This window comes from Scyliorhinus torazame, chromosome 8 (assembly GCF_047496885.1).
Source record: "Scyliorhinus torazame isolate Kashiwa2021f chromosome 8, sScyTor2.1, whole genome shotgun sequence".
NCBI classification, from domain to species: Eukaryota; Metazoa; Chordata; class Chondrichthyes; order Carcharhiniformes; family Scyliorhinidae; genus Scyliorhinus; species Scyliorhinus torazame.
Window position 1 is genome coordinate 31,891,719 of NC_092714.1, and position 16,735 is coordinate 31,908,453.

The following is a 16,735-nucleotide window of genomic DNA, read 5'->3' on the forward strand; positions in this document are numbered from 1 at the left end:
AAATCAAGTAATCTTCAACGAGCAAAGTTGATACCCATTTGATACCCAAACGATCTACTGAGAACTAAATTAAATACAATGGGCTAGATTCACCCAAAATGGGACTATGTCTCCAGGCCGGCGTAAAAATGTTGGAGTTTTACTCCAGAGATTCCTGTAAAAAAAGATGAGCTAATTCAAAGCCCTGCAGGGGGCTAGCAGGGATCCTGAATAAATCTCGCAGCTTGAGCTGCAGATAGGGGGCCCACACTTCCAGTCTGGAGTTCGCGCATGCGCACAGCGGCAGCTTCCACCGGCCGCGCTGAGCTGCTTGGCGGACTTGGACCACGGAGCCAGATGCAAAAATGAGACCTCCCCGATCGACCGCGCGCCCGAGCATCTAACCGCGCGGATCTAACCCCAGGCCGTCTATAAGGCCCCCCCCCCCCCGCCCCGGTATCCTGCCCCCCCACCAGGACGGCTGCGGATTGAGTCCGTCTCGCAAGTATCCCACTCGGCCGGCCGGAGCGGAGGATCGCTGGGCGGGCCTCGATCAATGGGCACCCAGCTGCGTGGCGTACTCTGCGATCATGCCGATTCTCGATCCCGGAGAATTGCCGGACCGGCGCTGGGCCCGATTTTGGTGTGTAAGTGGATTCTCCACCACCATGCCGCCCACAATTTTGGCGGGGGGCTGTGGAGAATCCAGCCCAATATCGTCGATGTAAAGTGCCAAAATGCTCTGAAGACTGTAAATTGAGCATCTTCAAAGCCTTAACTGTTTCAGCCTCCAGCTTGTCGTGTTGGGTGTTCTGGTTCACAAACGAGCCAACAATGCTGGAAGTGGTGTAACGCTATTTTATTAACTGTTCAACTATGCTACCGTACTGTAAACGTGGGTGTACGCAATACCAGCTTAACTGTGGACCCTTTCCTATCACTAGCTATGGTGATGCACTCAGCACATGGTGAATGTCTGTGATGCAGGCTGTGAGCTCTGTGCTCTGAGCTGGCTGCTGCTAGAATGAGCGGGAACTCTCCTGTCCCCTGTCTTTATAGTGCTTGTGCTCTCAATGGTGATTGGCTGCGGTGTTATGTATGCTGATTGGTCCTACTGCATGTCCATCAGTGTGTGTATGTGATTGCACCATAATGTGCTGATGTATATTATGACACAGCTCACATCTTTGTTTGAGAGGGGTATGGCCCCAGGGGACTCCTGCACTATCTGCCTATCTCTACTCTGCCTGGCAGTCACCCAATCTCTTTCTCCAAGTGCAGACTTCGCCTTGGGTGTGACCATTTCTCTAAATGTGCAATCCACAAAAATCTCAGGAACACGGGTGCATCATAGTGACTCGAGCTGCTGCTCCAGCTCCAATACACAGGATTTCCAGTAACTACAGCTGAAGACATCCTGCACACTGAAAATGTCCCTGGGTTATCCACATAGCACAGGAGGAGCAATCCACATGGCCAAGCTGTCCTGCCATGACATGTCCACGTTTATAATAATAATTATAATAATCTTTATTGTCACAAGTCGGCTTACATTAACACTGCAATGAAGTTACCGTGAAAAGTTGAGAATATTGAAAACACTGAGGGCCTTCTTCTACTCCAGATGCCGACTCTTTAGCAACAGACCTTACCTGTATTCTTACTGTACTATCCAACAATAGAATAGATGCTCATCAGTTCCTACCTACCAATCAGCAAGTTCCCAGACAGCTTCACCGCATTGCTGACTGCAGGACACTCTTGCCAGACCACAGAGTAAAGTCATTCATCGGCGCATCAAATAACCCAGGGTCTGCAAACGGCGCATGTGTAACCTGCAGATTATCGGGACCAGTGCTGTCAATGACTGCATATGTAAAGGGAATTGGTGACACATAAATGCCAGCTTCTGCCGGATTTAGTGTCATGGAGATTCAGAGAGCATCTCCTGCAGACGGTATCCAATTGCACTTAAAGTGACCATTCAATAGACTTCTATGGCTGTGGTTCCTTCCACCTTTCAGGGTTCCACTGGAGCTCTGTACGGGTTCTCGCATCCCTCCATCCACAAATATATCCAGAAGCATAGCATAGTGGCTAGCACTGCCGCCTCACAGCATCAGGGACCCGGGTTCGATTCTGGCTGTTGGCAGTCTGTGTGGTGTTTGCACATTCTCCCCGCGTCTGTGTGGGTTTCTTCCGAGTGCTCCGGTTTCCTTCCACAGTCTAAACATGTGCAGGTTAGATGGATTGGCCATGCTAAATTGCCCCTTAGTGTCCAAAGATGTGCAGGTTAGGTGGGGTTACTGGGATAGGGCCAGGTAGGTTGCTCTTTGATGGTCGGTGCACACTCGATGAGCCAAATGACCTCCTTGGGCACTGTAGGGGGTCACAGATGTCATTTTTGCCTCGGCACACAAATGTATCCACTTAAACTGATATCAGACAAGCCACAAAGCCAGAGCGCTGGGATTTGCTGTGATATTCGGATTTCCACAGTTGCAGGGTGCCATCAACTGCACTCATGTGGCTTTTAAATCTCCCTGACAACAAGCAGTCCGGTATGTTAACTGCAAAGACTTCCATCCCCTCAATGATCAGCTGGTCTGCAACCACAACAAACATATGCAGATTTGTGAAAGGTATCCCAGAAGCATCCATGACCCATCCATCCTCAGCAGGCCTCAAATCCCTGACAGCTTCCCGGGAAAACACAAGCTGCAGGGGTTGGCTGCTCATGGACAAGGGCTACCTGCAAGGGCCATGGCTGATGATGCCAAATGGTAGCCTGACTCCCGCTGAGAGAAAGTACAATGAGACTCATTCTGCAACCCGATGTTTGGTGGAGCACACGATTAGCATATTGAAAATGAAGCCATGTATCTTGAAAGATCTGGAAGAGCACTCCAGAGCACTCCCCAAAGGGTGTCATGCATCATCATGGCTTACTGTGTTGCTACACAATCTGCCGATGCAAAGGGTGGAGGACGTGGATGCACTAGCCAGACGTGGCAGGAGGATGATAATGAGATGCAGTGAGGGCACTCCTGAAATCGGATGGGCTGTCCGTTTTTGAAGGGCCTTGGCACTGATCACCACCTCCCGTGCTGGATTTGTCACCTGACTTAGTGGTCTTTGTCCAGAGGAGAGGTAGAGGACATCGCGATCGGCCTCCACTTCATCTAGTAGGTGCTTGAGGGAAGAGTCATTAAATTTAGGGGTAGCATTTTTCTTGGCTGTGGCCTTTTCTTTGAGGAGTGGTAGCTCTGTGCAAGAGCGGCCTTTAAATATGGCACCTGGATTACAGAAGCTCTGAGGTCACAGCGGGGCAGGGTTAGGGGCCGCCCGCCAGCGATACAACAAGAAACCCGTGCCTCTACATTTTTGGAACAAAGTGCTGCACAATACGACGGAAAGGGCCACCATTGGGGTCAGCGGGTGAAACGGCACTTTACCCTCCCAAATGTGGCCAATTTCTGGGATGATTCCACCCATGATTTTGGTTGATGAGTTAATAGTACTCTGAGAGAATTAGGACATCAGGAGAGGGGACTTAGATGAGCTCTACTTTCTAAAGGGCAGATAATGGGAGGCTGGCCAACAGAGTGTCGCAATATTTAAGTTGAGAAATATCAAATGCATTAGTTAGGATTTCAACAGCAGATGCAAATGAGGTATATATGCCTTCTCACACTTCGAGAGGCATTTTAATGTCCGGAGACATTAAATTGGAACATCAGTATTGGCACAGAAATTGGTGGCACCAATTTTTCAAGTCCCAACCCAATTTCAGCTTCTTCCCACTGGAATCACACTTGACACCAGCTCTTTTTGTGGTGGGAGATGCATGGGACGGGGGTTAATTTAAACAGTACTAAATGTGATTCTGATTTATTTCCTTTATAAGTGGTGGAATTTTTCTCAGCCCCTCAGTTTTGGTGTGATCTTATTATCTATTAATAACCCCACAGTAAACTTGAGATGAGGTTGGTTTATTGCCACACACTCAAGTGCAGGAGGATCACATCCATGATCCATGCTGCCTTGCATTTTTAAAGTAAAAGAGGGATAGGGGATAGAAAGAGAAAAGATAGGTTTACAGTGCACAGACCACAGAGGAAAGAAATATTGTTTCATGTGGGTTCCAAACTGCAGAATCAGAATCCAATGAGATATCCCTTCACGGAATCCAGAGGACTGAAATCCGCCCTGTATAATTCCCTTTTCTGGTGGTGTTGACGTCACATGATGAGATAGGTATGCAGAGATGAACCAGTCTTTTAGGTGAAGGTACAGATGTTCCAGCAGAAGCAGTGTAGATGGGGCCAAGGGTTCAAACTGGGCAGAGCTCCTGGTCTGTGAGGCTGCTTGTACGATGGTAAACAGCAGACTGAGACTTTGCAGTTTCACAGGGCAATATTACTGCTGCCACAAGCTAGTGGTCCATGTCACATGACTCCCACCTCACCACTCTGGTGAGTGGATTGACAAGGGATGTGTATCGCTCATCTGCATCCCTGAGATTGTTGTATGATTCAACCATTAAGATTTGAAAGGGCCGATTTCCGGTGGCGACATGTAAGGGGATAGTTCCCGTACCAGCCTCCCCGAACAGGCGCCGGAATGTGGCGACTAGGGGCTTTTCACAGTAACTTCATTTGAAGCCTACTTGTGACAATAAGCGATTTTCATTTTTATTTTCATTTTCAGTTGCAGATGAGGTGGCTCCCGCCAGAGAACTTAAGCCCTTTTCGCCTGACTTTTGCAGGAAATTTGGGCTGATGTTTTTTGTATTGATGGGATAAGTGTCCCACATCTAGGGGATGCCTGATTGATGCAAAAAAGGAAAGAATGATCAAAGAACTTGCACGCTTTGAGAGCCCTATCTGGGGACAAAATGGCAGAGGCTGCTGCGGTGTCAGGATCCACTCCACTAACTGCTGAAATGCTTTCAGGTATCTTCGCAGTGGAGCTTCAGATATTACGTCGGGAGGTCTAGGAGGACCATGAGAAAGCGATTGAGGTGGCGATATCCTTGATTACAATGGCCTTGGCTTAGGTGGAGGTGCTGGGCACGGAGCTAAAAAAGGTAGGGGTGTCTCTGTCTAGACAGGGTGTCCAGATCACCTCCTTGGAGGTGGAGACGGCACGGAGGGCAGCCGATAACAAAATATTGAGGGCCAAGGTGGACAACTTGGAAAATCGAAAGTGAAGAGAGACTTTAAAATTAATTTACAGGATGTGTGTGTTGCTGGTTAGGCCAGCATTTAATGCCCATCCCTACTTGCGCTTCAGAATATGGTGGTGGGTTGCCTTCTTGAAGCGCTGCAGTCCTGAGGTGTAGGTACACCCACAGTTCTGTTAGGAGGGGAGTACCAGGATTTTGACCCAGCGACTGTGAAGGAACGGTGATATATTTCCATGTCGGGGTGGTGAGTGACATGGAGGGGAACCTCCAGGTGGTGGAATTCCCAGGTATCTGTTGCTCTTGTCCTTCTAGATGGTAGTGATCATGGGTTTGGAAGGTGCTGTCTGAGGAACCTTGCTGAGTTACGGCAGTGCATGCTGTAGATGGTGCACGCGGCTGCCACTGTTCGTCAGTGGTGGAGGGTTTAAATGTTAGTGGAAGGGGGAGCACTCATGCGGGCTGCTTTGTCCTAGATGGTGTCAAGCTTATTGAGTGTTGTTGGAGCTGCTCTCACCGAGGCAAGTGGAGAGTATTCCATTACACTCCTGAGTTGTGCCTTGTAGATGGTGGACAGGCTTTGGGGGAGTCAGAAGGTGAATTACTCGCCATAGGATTCCTAGCCTTTGACCTGCTCTGGTAGCCACAATATTAATATAGCTAGTCCAATTTAGTTTCTGATCAATGGTAAACCCCAGGCTGTTGATTGTGGGGGATTCAGCGATGGCAATGCCATTGAATGTCAAGGGGCGATGGTTAGATCCTCTCTAGTCAGACATGGTCATCGCCTGGCACTTGTGTGGCGCAAATATAACTTGCCACTTGTCAACCCAAGCCTGGATATTGTCCAGGTCTTGCTGCATTTGGATATGGACTGCTTCATTATCTGAGGAGTCGTGAATGGTGCTGAACATTGTGCAGTCATCGGCGAACATCCCCACTCCTGCTCTTATGATTAAAGGGAGGTCATTGATGAAGCAGCTGAAGATGGTTGGGCCTGCGACGCTATCTTGAGGAACTCTTGCAGTGATGCCTTGGAGCTGAAATGATTGACCTCCAACCACCACAACCATCTTCCTTTGTGCCAGGTATGACTCCAACCAGCTGAGAGTTTTCCCCTGATTCCCAGTGACTCCAGTTTAGCTCGGGCTCCTTGATGCCATACTTGGTTAAATGCTGCCTTGATGTCAAGGGCAGTCACTCTCACCTCACTTCAGACATTCAGCTCCTTTGTGCATGTTTGAACCAAGGCTATAATGAGGTCAGGAGCTGAGTGACCCTGGTGGAACCCAAACTGAGCGTCCATGAGCAGGTTAATACTGAGCAAATCCCGTTTGATAGCACTGTTGAGGATTTCTTCCGTCACTTTGCTGATGACGAGAGTAGACTGATAGGGCTATAGTTAGCTGGGTTGGGTTTGTCCTCTTTCTTGTGCACATGACACACCTGGGCAATTTTCCACATTGCCGGGTAGATGCCAGTGTTGTAGCTGCACTGGAACAGCTTGGCTAGGGGTGCAACAGGTTGTGGAGCACAAGTCTTCAGTAATATTGCCAGAATATTGTCAGGGCCCATAGCCTTTGCAGTATCCAGTGCCTTCAGCTGTTTCTTGATATCGCGTGGAGTGAATTGTATTGGCTGAAGACTGACATCTGTAATGCTGGGGACTTCCGGAAGAGATGGATCATCCACTTGACACTTCTGGCTGAAGATTGTTGCAAATGCTTCAGCCTTATCTTTTGCATAGATCAGTTAGGCTCCTCCATCATTGAGGATGCAGATATTTGTAGAGCTTCCTCTTCCAGTGAGTTGTTTAATTGTCGACCACCATTTATGGCTGGGTGTGGCAGTACTGCAAAGCTTAGATCTGGTGTGTTAGCTGTCTATTACTTGCTGCTTATGCTGTTTGACACATAACTAGTCCTGTGTTACAGCTTCACCAGGTTGACACCTCATTTTTAGGTATGCCTGATGTTGCTCCTGACATGCTCTCCTGCATTGTTTTAAAAAAAAATTTAGAGTGCCCAATTAATTTTTTCCAATTAAGGGTCAATTTAGCCTGGCCAATCCACCTACCCTGCACATCTTTGGGTTGTGGGGGCGAAACCCACACAAACACGGGGAGAATGTGCAAACTCCACACAGACAGTGACCCAGAGCCGGGATCGAACCTGGGACCTTGGCGCCGTGAGGCAGCAGTGCTATCCACTGCGCCACCGTGCTGCCCTCGCCTGCACTCTTCATTGAACCAGGGTTGATCCCTGGCTTAGTGGTAATGGTAGAGTGGGAGATATGCCAGACCATGCGGTTGCAGATTGTGGTTGAATACAATTCTGCTGCTGCTGATGGCCCACAACATCTCATAGGTGCCCAGTCTTGAGTTGCTCGGTCTATTTGAAGTCTATCCCATTTAGCATGGTGGCGGTGCCACACAACACAATGGAGGGTATCCTCAATGTGAAGATGGGATTTTATCTCCACAAAAGACTGTTTGGTGGTGGTCACCTCTACCAATACTGTCATGGACAGATGCATCTGTTGGTGAGGATGAGGTCAAGTGTGTTTTTCCCTCTTGTTGGTTCCCTCACCACCTGTTGCAGTCCCAGTCTTGCAGCTATGTCCTTTAGGACCAGGCCAGCTACGTCTGTGGTGGTACTACCGAGCCACACTTGGTGGTGGACACTGAAATCCCACACCCAGAGTATATTCTGTACTCTTGTCATCCTCAGTGCTTCCTCCAAGTGGGGTTCAACATGGAGGAGCACTGATTCATCAGCTGATGGTGGCCGGTACGTGGTGATCAGCAGAAGGTTTCTTTATCCATACTTAACCTGAAGTCATGAGACGTCATGTGATCCAGAGTTGATGTTGAGGACCCCCAAGGCAACTCCCGCCCGACTGTATACCACTGTGCTGCTGCCACCTCTGCTGGGTCTGTCCTGCCGGCGAGACAGGACATATCCAAGAATGGTGATAGTTGTGCCTGAGACATTGTCTGTAAGGTATGAATCTGTCAGTATGACTATGTCAGGCTGTTGCCTAACTAGTCTGTGAGACAGCTCTCCCAACTTTGGCACAAGCCCCCAGATGTTAGCAAGGACGACTTTGCAGGTTCGTCAGGGCTGGATTTGCCGTTGTCGTTTCCAGTGCCTGGGTCGATGCCGGGTGGCCTGTCCTGTTTTATTCCTTTTTCGTGTTTTGTAGCGATGAAATACAACAGAGTGGCTTGCTAGGCCATTTCAGATGGCATTTAAGAGTCAACCAGATTGCTGTGGGCCTGGAGTCACATGTAGACCAGACCAGGTAAGGACAGCAGATTTCCTTCCCCAAAGGACAATTAGTGAACCAGATGTTTTTTTTACGACAATCGACAATGGTTTCATGGTCATCATTAGACTTCTAATTCCAGATATTTTATGGAGTTAAAATTCCACCAGCTGCCGTGGTGGGATTCTAACCCCGGGCCCCAGATCATTAACCTCGGTCTCTGGATTACTAGTCCAGCGAGAAAAGCACTACCCTACCGCCTCCTCTTGAGGGTGGTTGGGTTGCCGTGGAGTCTGGTTCATGCTGCAGTTGTTTTGGAAGATGGTGGGGGAGGGGGAATGGCGTCCCCTCCTGAGTTGGATCGTGCTCACAGGTCACTGAGGCATAAGCCCCATGCAGGTGAACCACCGCGTGCGATCATCGGGTGCTTCTCCAGCTTTCAGGACAAAGAAAGAGTTTTACAGTGGGCAAAGGATCTCTGCGATTGTAGATGGGATGGCCATGCAGTGATAACTTATCAAGAAGTTAGAGCTGAACTCACCAAGAGGCGTGCAGCATTTAAAAACGTCAAGGCTACACCGTATCACAATAAGGTTCTATTTAGCCTGATTTACCCTACGTGCCTCCTTGCGAATTTCGAAAATAGAGACAATTACTTTGAGTCTCTTTGGCTGGATGATGCTTGTGTGGAGGCGAGTGAGTGATTTCTGGTATTTGGTGGGTTGTTTAGTGGGTGTTTTATTTAGCTTTGTGTGTGGAATTTAAGTGTGGGGGTTGGAGCAATGGGTGTTGTTTCTTGTTCATGTTTCTTCTTTTTTTCTCTCTCTCTTTTCTGGAACTAATAAAGTTGGGCTTGGGTGGGAGATTGATTGGTGTTTAAGAATTTTGATGTTTTGAATAATACTCTCGGTAAGAGTCACCTCGCCAGCTAAATATTAGTTAACGGTAGCAAAGGGTTGAGGATGGGGGGGCTTTTAAGTATGAGTTAGGGGCTTTCCTTTCATGTGGGGTAAGGTTTGGGGCATTTGGTTGCTTGGTCGCTGCTTGCTGCGATGGTTGGGTGCGGTGTCGGTGGGGAGGGGGTTAGTTTTCTGACGATGGCTGGGAACTGTTCTTTGTTCAGTCGTACTAGGGTATTTGTTGGCCCCCTTGGGTGAGCCTGGTGTTGGCTCTCCTTGAGAGGTTGGTGGACTTCCCCAAAGGGTGGGAATGGCTGACTCTGGTATAGGGAGGCGGGGGAGATGCCCCCCCCCCCCCCCCCCCCATCTGGCTGGCCACATGGAACCTGAGGGGTTTGAGCGGTCTGGTAAAGAGATCTTGGATGTTTGCACACTCTACGATTTTGAAGGCTGATGTATGTGGTGCTGTTGCAGGAGAAGCATTTGCTGGTTAAAGATCAGATAAGGTTATGGAAAGGTTGGGTGGGGTAAGTGTTCCATTCAGGTTTGGACAGTAGGGCCCGGGCGGTAGTGATCTTTATTAATAAGAAGGGGCTTTTTCGGCGGCTAAGATTTTGACAGCTCCGAATAGGAGATAGGTTATCGTTAGTGGGCTGTTGCTGGGTACCCCGGTGGTTGGTCAATATAAATGCCCCAAACTGGGGTGACACAGCTTTTATCAAAACTGTGCTGTTTTTGATCCCCGATTTGGACCAGCTGATCCTGGGAGGGGACATTAACTGGATCTTTGATTGGATAAGTCGAGGCCTGAGGTTATGAGGCCTTCGGGGTGGCAAAGGTACTTTTGGCTTTATGGAGTAGATGGGGGGAACAGACCCGTGGAGATTTATACGCCCAGTTCTTCTCTCAGGTGCATCAGGTATATTCTAGAATCGATTTGTTTGGGTGGATATGTCCCTGCTGCTGGGGGTGGGAGTGGGGTATTCGGCGATAGTGACCTGGTTAGTCAGACACCAGAGCTACTGGCAAATCTTTTTAAAATTTACTTTTTAATGTAAATTTAGAGTACCCAATTCATTTTTTTTCCAATTAAGGGGCAATTTAGCGTGGCCAATCCACCTACCCTGCACATCATTGGGTTGTGGCGGTGAGACCCACAGACATGGGGAGAATGTGCAAACTCCACACGGACAGTGACCCGGGGCCGGGATCAATCTGTGTTCTCAGCGCCGTGAGGCAGCAGTAACCACCACGCCACCGTGCCACTCCTACTGGCAAGTAGAAAGACGTTGCAGTTGGAGTTTGGGCTGCTTTCGGTAGACAGGGTGGTGCGAACTACGATGTTCGAGGTGGGCGTTCTGTGAGAATGGGGAGAAGGCCAGTCACTGTTGGCGCACCAGCTGAGGCAACAGGCCGCTTCTCGGGAAATAATGCAAGTAAGGGTGGTAGGTTAGTCTCTGCCCCAGCCGAGGTTAATGAGACATTTGCCAGTGTTCTTTGCAAGTCAGAGTCTCGAAGGACGGATTGTCAATGGAGGAGATATTAGATGGTTTGTCTATCCCAGTTGTGGAGTAGGAGAGAAGTGAGGAACTGGAGCCCCACTGACCTTAGAGGAGGTTATGTAATGCATGGGTCTGATTCAGTCGGGTAAGGTGCTGGGACAGGACAGATTCACGATCAGATTTTATAAGAAATTTGCAGGACATTGCTGGTTAGCTCTCGGAGGCCGGTACCTGCCTAACATTCCCCATTTCTGTTAGAAATGTTTAAAGCTGCAATGTCTTGGGGGACTGCCAGCCACATTGGCACAGGCATCGATTTCTTTGATCTTAAAGATAAGGATCGGGCAGAATGTGGGTCCTAATCGCCCTATTTTGTTATGGAATGCAGATGCAAAGTTGTTACCGAAGGTCTTGGCTATGCGCTTGGAGCCCTGCCTCCTTGGGGTTATATCGGAGCAGCAAACGGGCGGCAAGGGTAGGCAGTTGTCAGTCAACATTCAGAGATGGCTTAATGTTGTTTACCCCGTTCTCCAGCCTCTGAGCCAGAGATGATTATTTCATTGGATGCAGAAAAGGCAGTTAGCCGGGTGGAATGGGGTTATTTGCGATCCTTGGGAGGTTTGGCTTTGGGCCTGGGTTTGCTTGGATCCAGCTGTTATATAGGGCCCCCACTGCGAGCATTCATATGAATGCTTTGAGTTCAGCGTATTTCCACCTGATGAGACACGAGACAGGGGTGTCTACTGTCCCCGCTATGGTTTGCCTTAGCAACTGAGCCTCTGGCCATAGCATTGAGGTCATCCATGAAGTGGAGGGGGACAGGGGCGGGGATGGGGGGAGGGGGCAGGGGGGCAGAACGACGGGATGGAGGGGAGCATAGGGTGTCATTGTGTGCAGATGATTTGTTGTTATATGTGAGGGACTCTCTCGCCAATGCAGAGGAGATAATGAAGCTGCTTGAGGGATTTGGCACCTTCTCTGGGTATGAATTCGGGCAAAAGTGAATGCTTCCCAGTGACTATTCCAGGATTGGGAAGCCGATCTGGGGAGGTTGCCCGTTCGCCTGGCTAGGTCCAGCTTCTGCTATCTGGGAATCCAGATGGCCCATGATTGGGCCTCGCTCCATAATCTAAATTTTGGGGATCTGATCAATGCGGTGAAGGCTGATCTGAAGAAGTGGGAAAACCTCCCGCTGACCATAGTAGGTCGGGTTCAGTTGGTAAAATTGAATATCCTCCCAAGCCTTCTATATTTGTTTCAGTGCTGTCCAGTTTTCCTTGCTGAAATAATCTTTGTGAAGGTTAATAAAATGATAACTTCTTTTATTCGGGTGGGCAAGATCCCACGGATTCGCAGGGCATTTTTGCAAAGGGATAGGCAGTTGGGGGGCCTGGCTTTGCCATATCTGTTATTTTATTATTGGGCAGCAAATATTGAGAGGGTGCGGAGTAGTACAGGGTGCGGAGTCCTTGTGGGGGCAGATAGAGAAGAGTGCATGTAGAGGGTCCAGTTTGCGAGCCTTGGTTACGGCTACCCTTCCATTCTCAAACCTATGGTGGTGGCCACCTTGAGAATATGGAGACAGTTTAGGCAACATTTTAAGCTGGGTGCTATGTCTTTGTTGGCCCCAATATGTGAAAATCAGGACTTTGTTCCAGCGGCCCTGAACTCGTTGTTTGGGCCATGGAGGGAGGAGGGGTTGGAATGGTTCGGGGATTTGTTTATAGATGGAAGTTTGCTGACTTTGAACAGAGGTTAGGCAGGTACCGGCCTCCGAGAGCTAACCTGTTTTGGTATTATCAGGTACGTGACTTTGTATACAAGGAGATGCCTTCCTTTCCCTTGGCTCCTTCGCCCACGTAGTGGATACGGTTCTTTCGGTGGTTTATGTAGAGGAAGGGGAAATGTCAGATATTTATGGTCTGCAGTGGCAATGGAACTAGTTGCACTGGATGAGGTCAAGAGGAAGTGGGAAGAGAGCTATGTCAGGTGTTTTTGGGGTTGAGGGGGGTTTGTGGAGTGAGGCTCCACAGAGACACTTCTCCTCCTCATGTGCCTGAGTCAGTTTAAGGTGGTTCATAGGGCACATATGAGTGGGTTCTTCTCAAAAGTAGATGAAAGGTGCGGTGTTCCAGGGGCCTGGCGCATCATACTCACGTGTTCTGGTCTTAGTCTAAGCTTATGAGCTTTTGGATCTTTTTCTTTAGCACCATGTCAGGAATTCTTAGGGCTGAGTCGGAACCTTGCCCTTTGGTGGCTCTTGGGGTTTCAGATTTAGCGGAGTTGCAGACTGGGGTGAAGGCAGATACACTTGCCTTCGACAATAGCCCGAAGGAGAGTTCTGTTGGGATGGAGGTTTTTGGTCCCACCCAGTACCGAGGCACAGTAAAGTGGCCTGATGGGCGTTCTCACATTTGGAAAAAGTCAAGTCCATCCTGAGAGGGTCAACGGAAGGGTTCTACCTGAGGTGGCAACCGTTCATTTCCTACTTCACGGAGCTGGTCACCATCAGGTGTTGGGAGGGTGGGGTGGGATATAGGGAATTGTTTTTTGTTCTTTTTGGAGGGGGGGGGGGGCATGTAGGGGGGTGAAATATTGTAATTGTTGTAGGAATATGGTTGTGAAGGTGTTGTATTAAAAACCCTCTCTTACACAAGATATTTTTTAATAAAATAATTGAAAGGAAGGTTGCAACCAGCCTGGATTATGAAATGCAAATTGTCTTTGTATAGCTCTCTTTGAATTTAGTCTGTGCATCAGGCAGGAGGTGGTGGTTCTTCAGAGGTAACGAAGTGTCAGTTTCCCTGATGATTTTTTGTTTGAGAGTCACGGACAGGCATAGATTCAGCCATTTTAGGTCTTTTTTAAAAAAAAATTTATTCTCCATTTTCACATTTTTGTCAGAATTTACACCCCACCAACAAACAGTAAACGGTAACGAATACAATGTCAATCCCCTTATTAACAACAATGATCCCATCCTCCCACCAACCCCCACACAACGGCCCGCCTGACAATATAAGCATGAAATAAAACTAAACCTCCCAAGGAGGACAAAAAAGGAAAAAAGAAAAAGGAATCAGGAATCGCCTATGGTATGGTCACCACCACCCCCAATCCCCCCCTAATATCCAACGCCATCCAATCCCCGAAAGAGTACCGTGAATGACATCCATGAATTGTAGTCACCCCCCCACCTCCTCCCAGACTCCGCCCTCCATATCCTCTTGTAAACACCTCCCCCCAACCTCGGTTCCTTCCCCCAACTTTTCACCCCGGCTATACTCACCGAAACCTATTCTACCAGGCTCTGATGGCCGCAGCCCCTCCCCCCACCTCACTCCCGTTTACTGGCCGGCTTAAACTGGCCAGTGTGGAGGCCCCCGCCCGGGTATCCTTCTCCCTTGTCCGGTCCCAGGAAAACCAAGAAATCCCCTTTAGCACACAACCCCCGCATACACACCCAAGCCCCAAAGAACCATCATTGCAAATGAAAGTCCCAACCCTTCCCTTGTCCAAATATACAGCATTGACTCATTTAATACATACACCAACACGCAGTGAAAAAATAAAGTTACATGAGGCTACATCGCTACACGACCCGCTCTCAGTCCCATTTCTCAATTTAGCCACAGTCCTTCTGCCTTCGCAAACTCCTCCACCGCTTCCGCCGCCCCAAAATAAAAGTCCTTGGATTTGTAGGTCACCCTCAACTTAGCTGGGTATACTATGCCGCACTGCACCTTGCTGATGTACGGTGCCTTCTTCACCCGGCTGAAGGCAGCCCGCCTCCTCGCCAGCTCCACCGTAAAGTCCTGGTATATGCGTATACCAGCTCCAGCCCACTGCACCACCCGCTTCTGCTTTGCCCAGCACAGGACATTCTCCTTCACGCTGCACCTACAGAAACACACAGTTACTACTCTTGGCGGCTCACTCACCTTTGGTATAGGCCTCCATAACCGATGAGCCCGATCCAGTTCATATCGTGAGGGATCATCCCCCTCCCCCAATAGCTTTGCCAACATCGTGGCAAAATATTCCGTCGGCCTCGGGCCTTCCACCCCTTCGGGCAGATCCATGATCCTCAGATTCCGCCGCCTGGATCTGTTTTCCAGGTCCTCCATTTTGGCTCGCAGACCCTTTTTGGTTTCTATCACCTTCCGCAACTCCTTCCCCATCGAGGTGAATTGATCACTGTGCTGCAATAATGCTTCTTCCACTTCATTCAGTGTTTCACCTTGCTCCCGCACCTCCGCCGCTGCGCTTGATACCGCCGCCCTCACCGGGGCAATCGCCTCCTCCACCAGCACTTTCTATACCGTCCCCATCTCCTTCTTCACCGCTTGCATGTGCTTTCTGAACTGCTTTTCAAGTTCCACAGCCATCACCTTGGTCATTTCTTCTGCTGAGAGCGATGCGGCCTCCCCCGATGCGCCAGCCTCCGCTTTCCTTACAGTTCCTGCACTGATTTTTCCACTCACCGGCAGACGTTTATTAACCCCCTTTTTCACGGCCGTTTTTCCCCCAAACTTGGACATTTCTCCTCCCTGTGCCTTCTTACAGCTTTTTCAGCCTTCGTTGCCCCCCGGGACCAGGCGTGAAAACCCCAAATTTCAATTCCGGAGCAGGAGCCCTCCAGTGTGCGGCTGCCTACCGCCCGCCGTCACCGGAAGTCCAGCCATTTTAGGTCAGTGTCCAGTTTCAAAGTTTTAGAGCTAGCAATGAGCATTCCTTTGCATATTAAAAAAAAATCTTAGTCCTTCACTATTCTGGCTAAATATTCAGAATTCTCATTTATTTAATTGTTTTGCCATAACATTTGAACAGTGAAACAGATGAGTTTATTATCTCTTCCAGACACTTTTCTAAATGTCCCTGTGCTAAATCAATCCTATTTATTGTAGCCATGATGTGGAGATGCCGGCGTTGGGCTGGGGTGAGCACAGTAAGAAGTCTTCCAACACCAGGTTAAAGTCCAACAGGTTTGTTTCAAATCACTAGCTTTCGGAGCGCTGCTCTTTCCTCAGATGAATGAAGAAGTGGGTTCCAAAATAATAATAATCTTTTATTGTCACAAGTATGAAGTTACTGTGAAAAGCCCCTAGTCGCCACATTCTGGCACCTGTTCGGGTAAACCGGTACGGGAATTGGACCCGCACTGCTGGCCTAGTTCTGCATTACAAATCAGCTGTCTAGCCCACTGAGCTAAACCAGTAAAAACACATAGACAAAGTCAGTGATGCAAGATGATACTTTGAATGCGTGTCTTTGCAGGTAATTAAGTCTTTACAGGTCCAGTCAGAGCGATTGGAGAGAGGGATAATCACAGGTTAAAGAGGTGTGAATTGTCTCAAGCCAGGACAGTTGGTAGAATTTCACAAGCCCAGTCCAGATGGTGAGGGGTGAACCATAATGTGACATGAATCCAAGGTCCCAGCTTAGGCCGTACTCATGTGTGCTGCGGAACCTGGCTATCAGTTTCTGCTCGTTGAGTCTGTGTTGTCACGCGTCCTGAAGGCCGCCTTGGACATCGCTTACCTGAAGTTCAGAGGCTGAATGCTCTTGACTGCTGAAGTGTTCCCCGACTGGAAGGGAACATTCCTGCCTGGCGATTGTCGCGCGACGTCCGTTCATCGTACGAACGGGATATGGCACTCGACTCATCGATCGACAGTTCCAACGTGCCACAGCAAAAAAACGCACCGATCTCCTCAGAAGACATACACGGGACACAACCGAGAGTACCCTTCATTGTCCAGTACTTCCCTGGAGCGGAGAAACTACAACATTTTTTCGCAGCCTTCAACACGTCATCGATGAAGACGAACATCTTGCCAAGGTCGTCCCCACACCCCCACTACTTGCCTTCAAACAACCGCGCAACCTCAAACAAACCATTG

At 49.0% G+C, this 16,735-nt stretch overlaps 1 protein-coding gene across 6 annotated transcripts in view; it reads right to left on the reverse strand.

Moving 5' to 3' along the window:
- Positions 1–16,735, reverse strand: part of LOC140427720 (lebercilin-like protein) — a 162,973-nt gene that overhangs the window by 99,019 nt on the left and 47,219 nt on the right. The window contains exon 4 of one of the 6 annotated variants that reach the window (XM_072513264.1): positions 14,522–14,732. The exons of the other annotated variants lie outside the window; for them this stretch is intronic. Coding sequence (XP_072369365.1) covers positions 14,547–14,732 — 186 coding nt within the window. The 3' untranslated portion in view covers positions 14,522–14,546. Of the gene's footprint in view, positions 1–14,521; positions 14,733–16,735 lie in introns of those variants that run through there. 6 annotated transcript variants of the gene reach the window in all.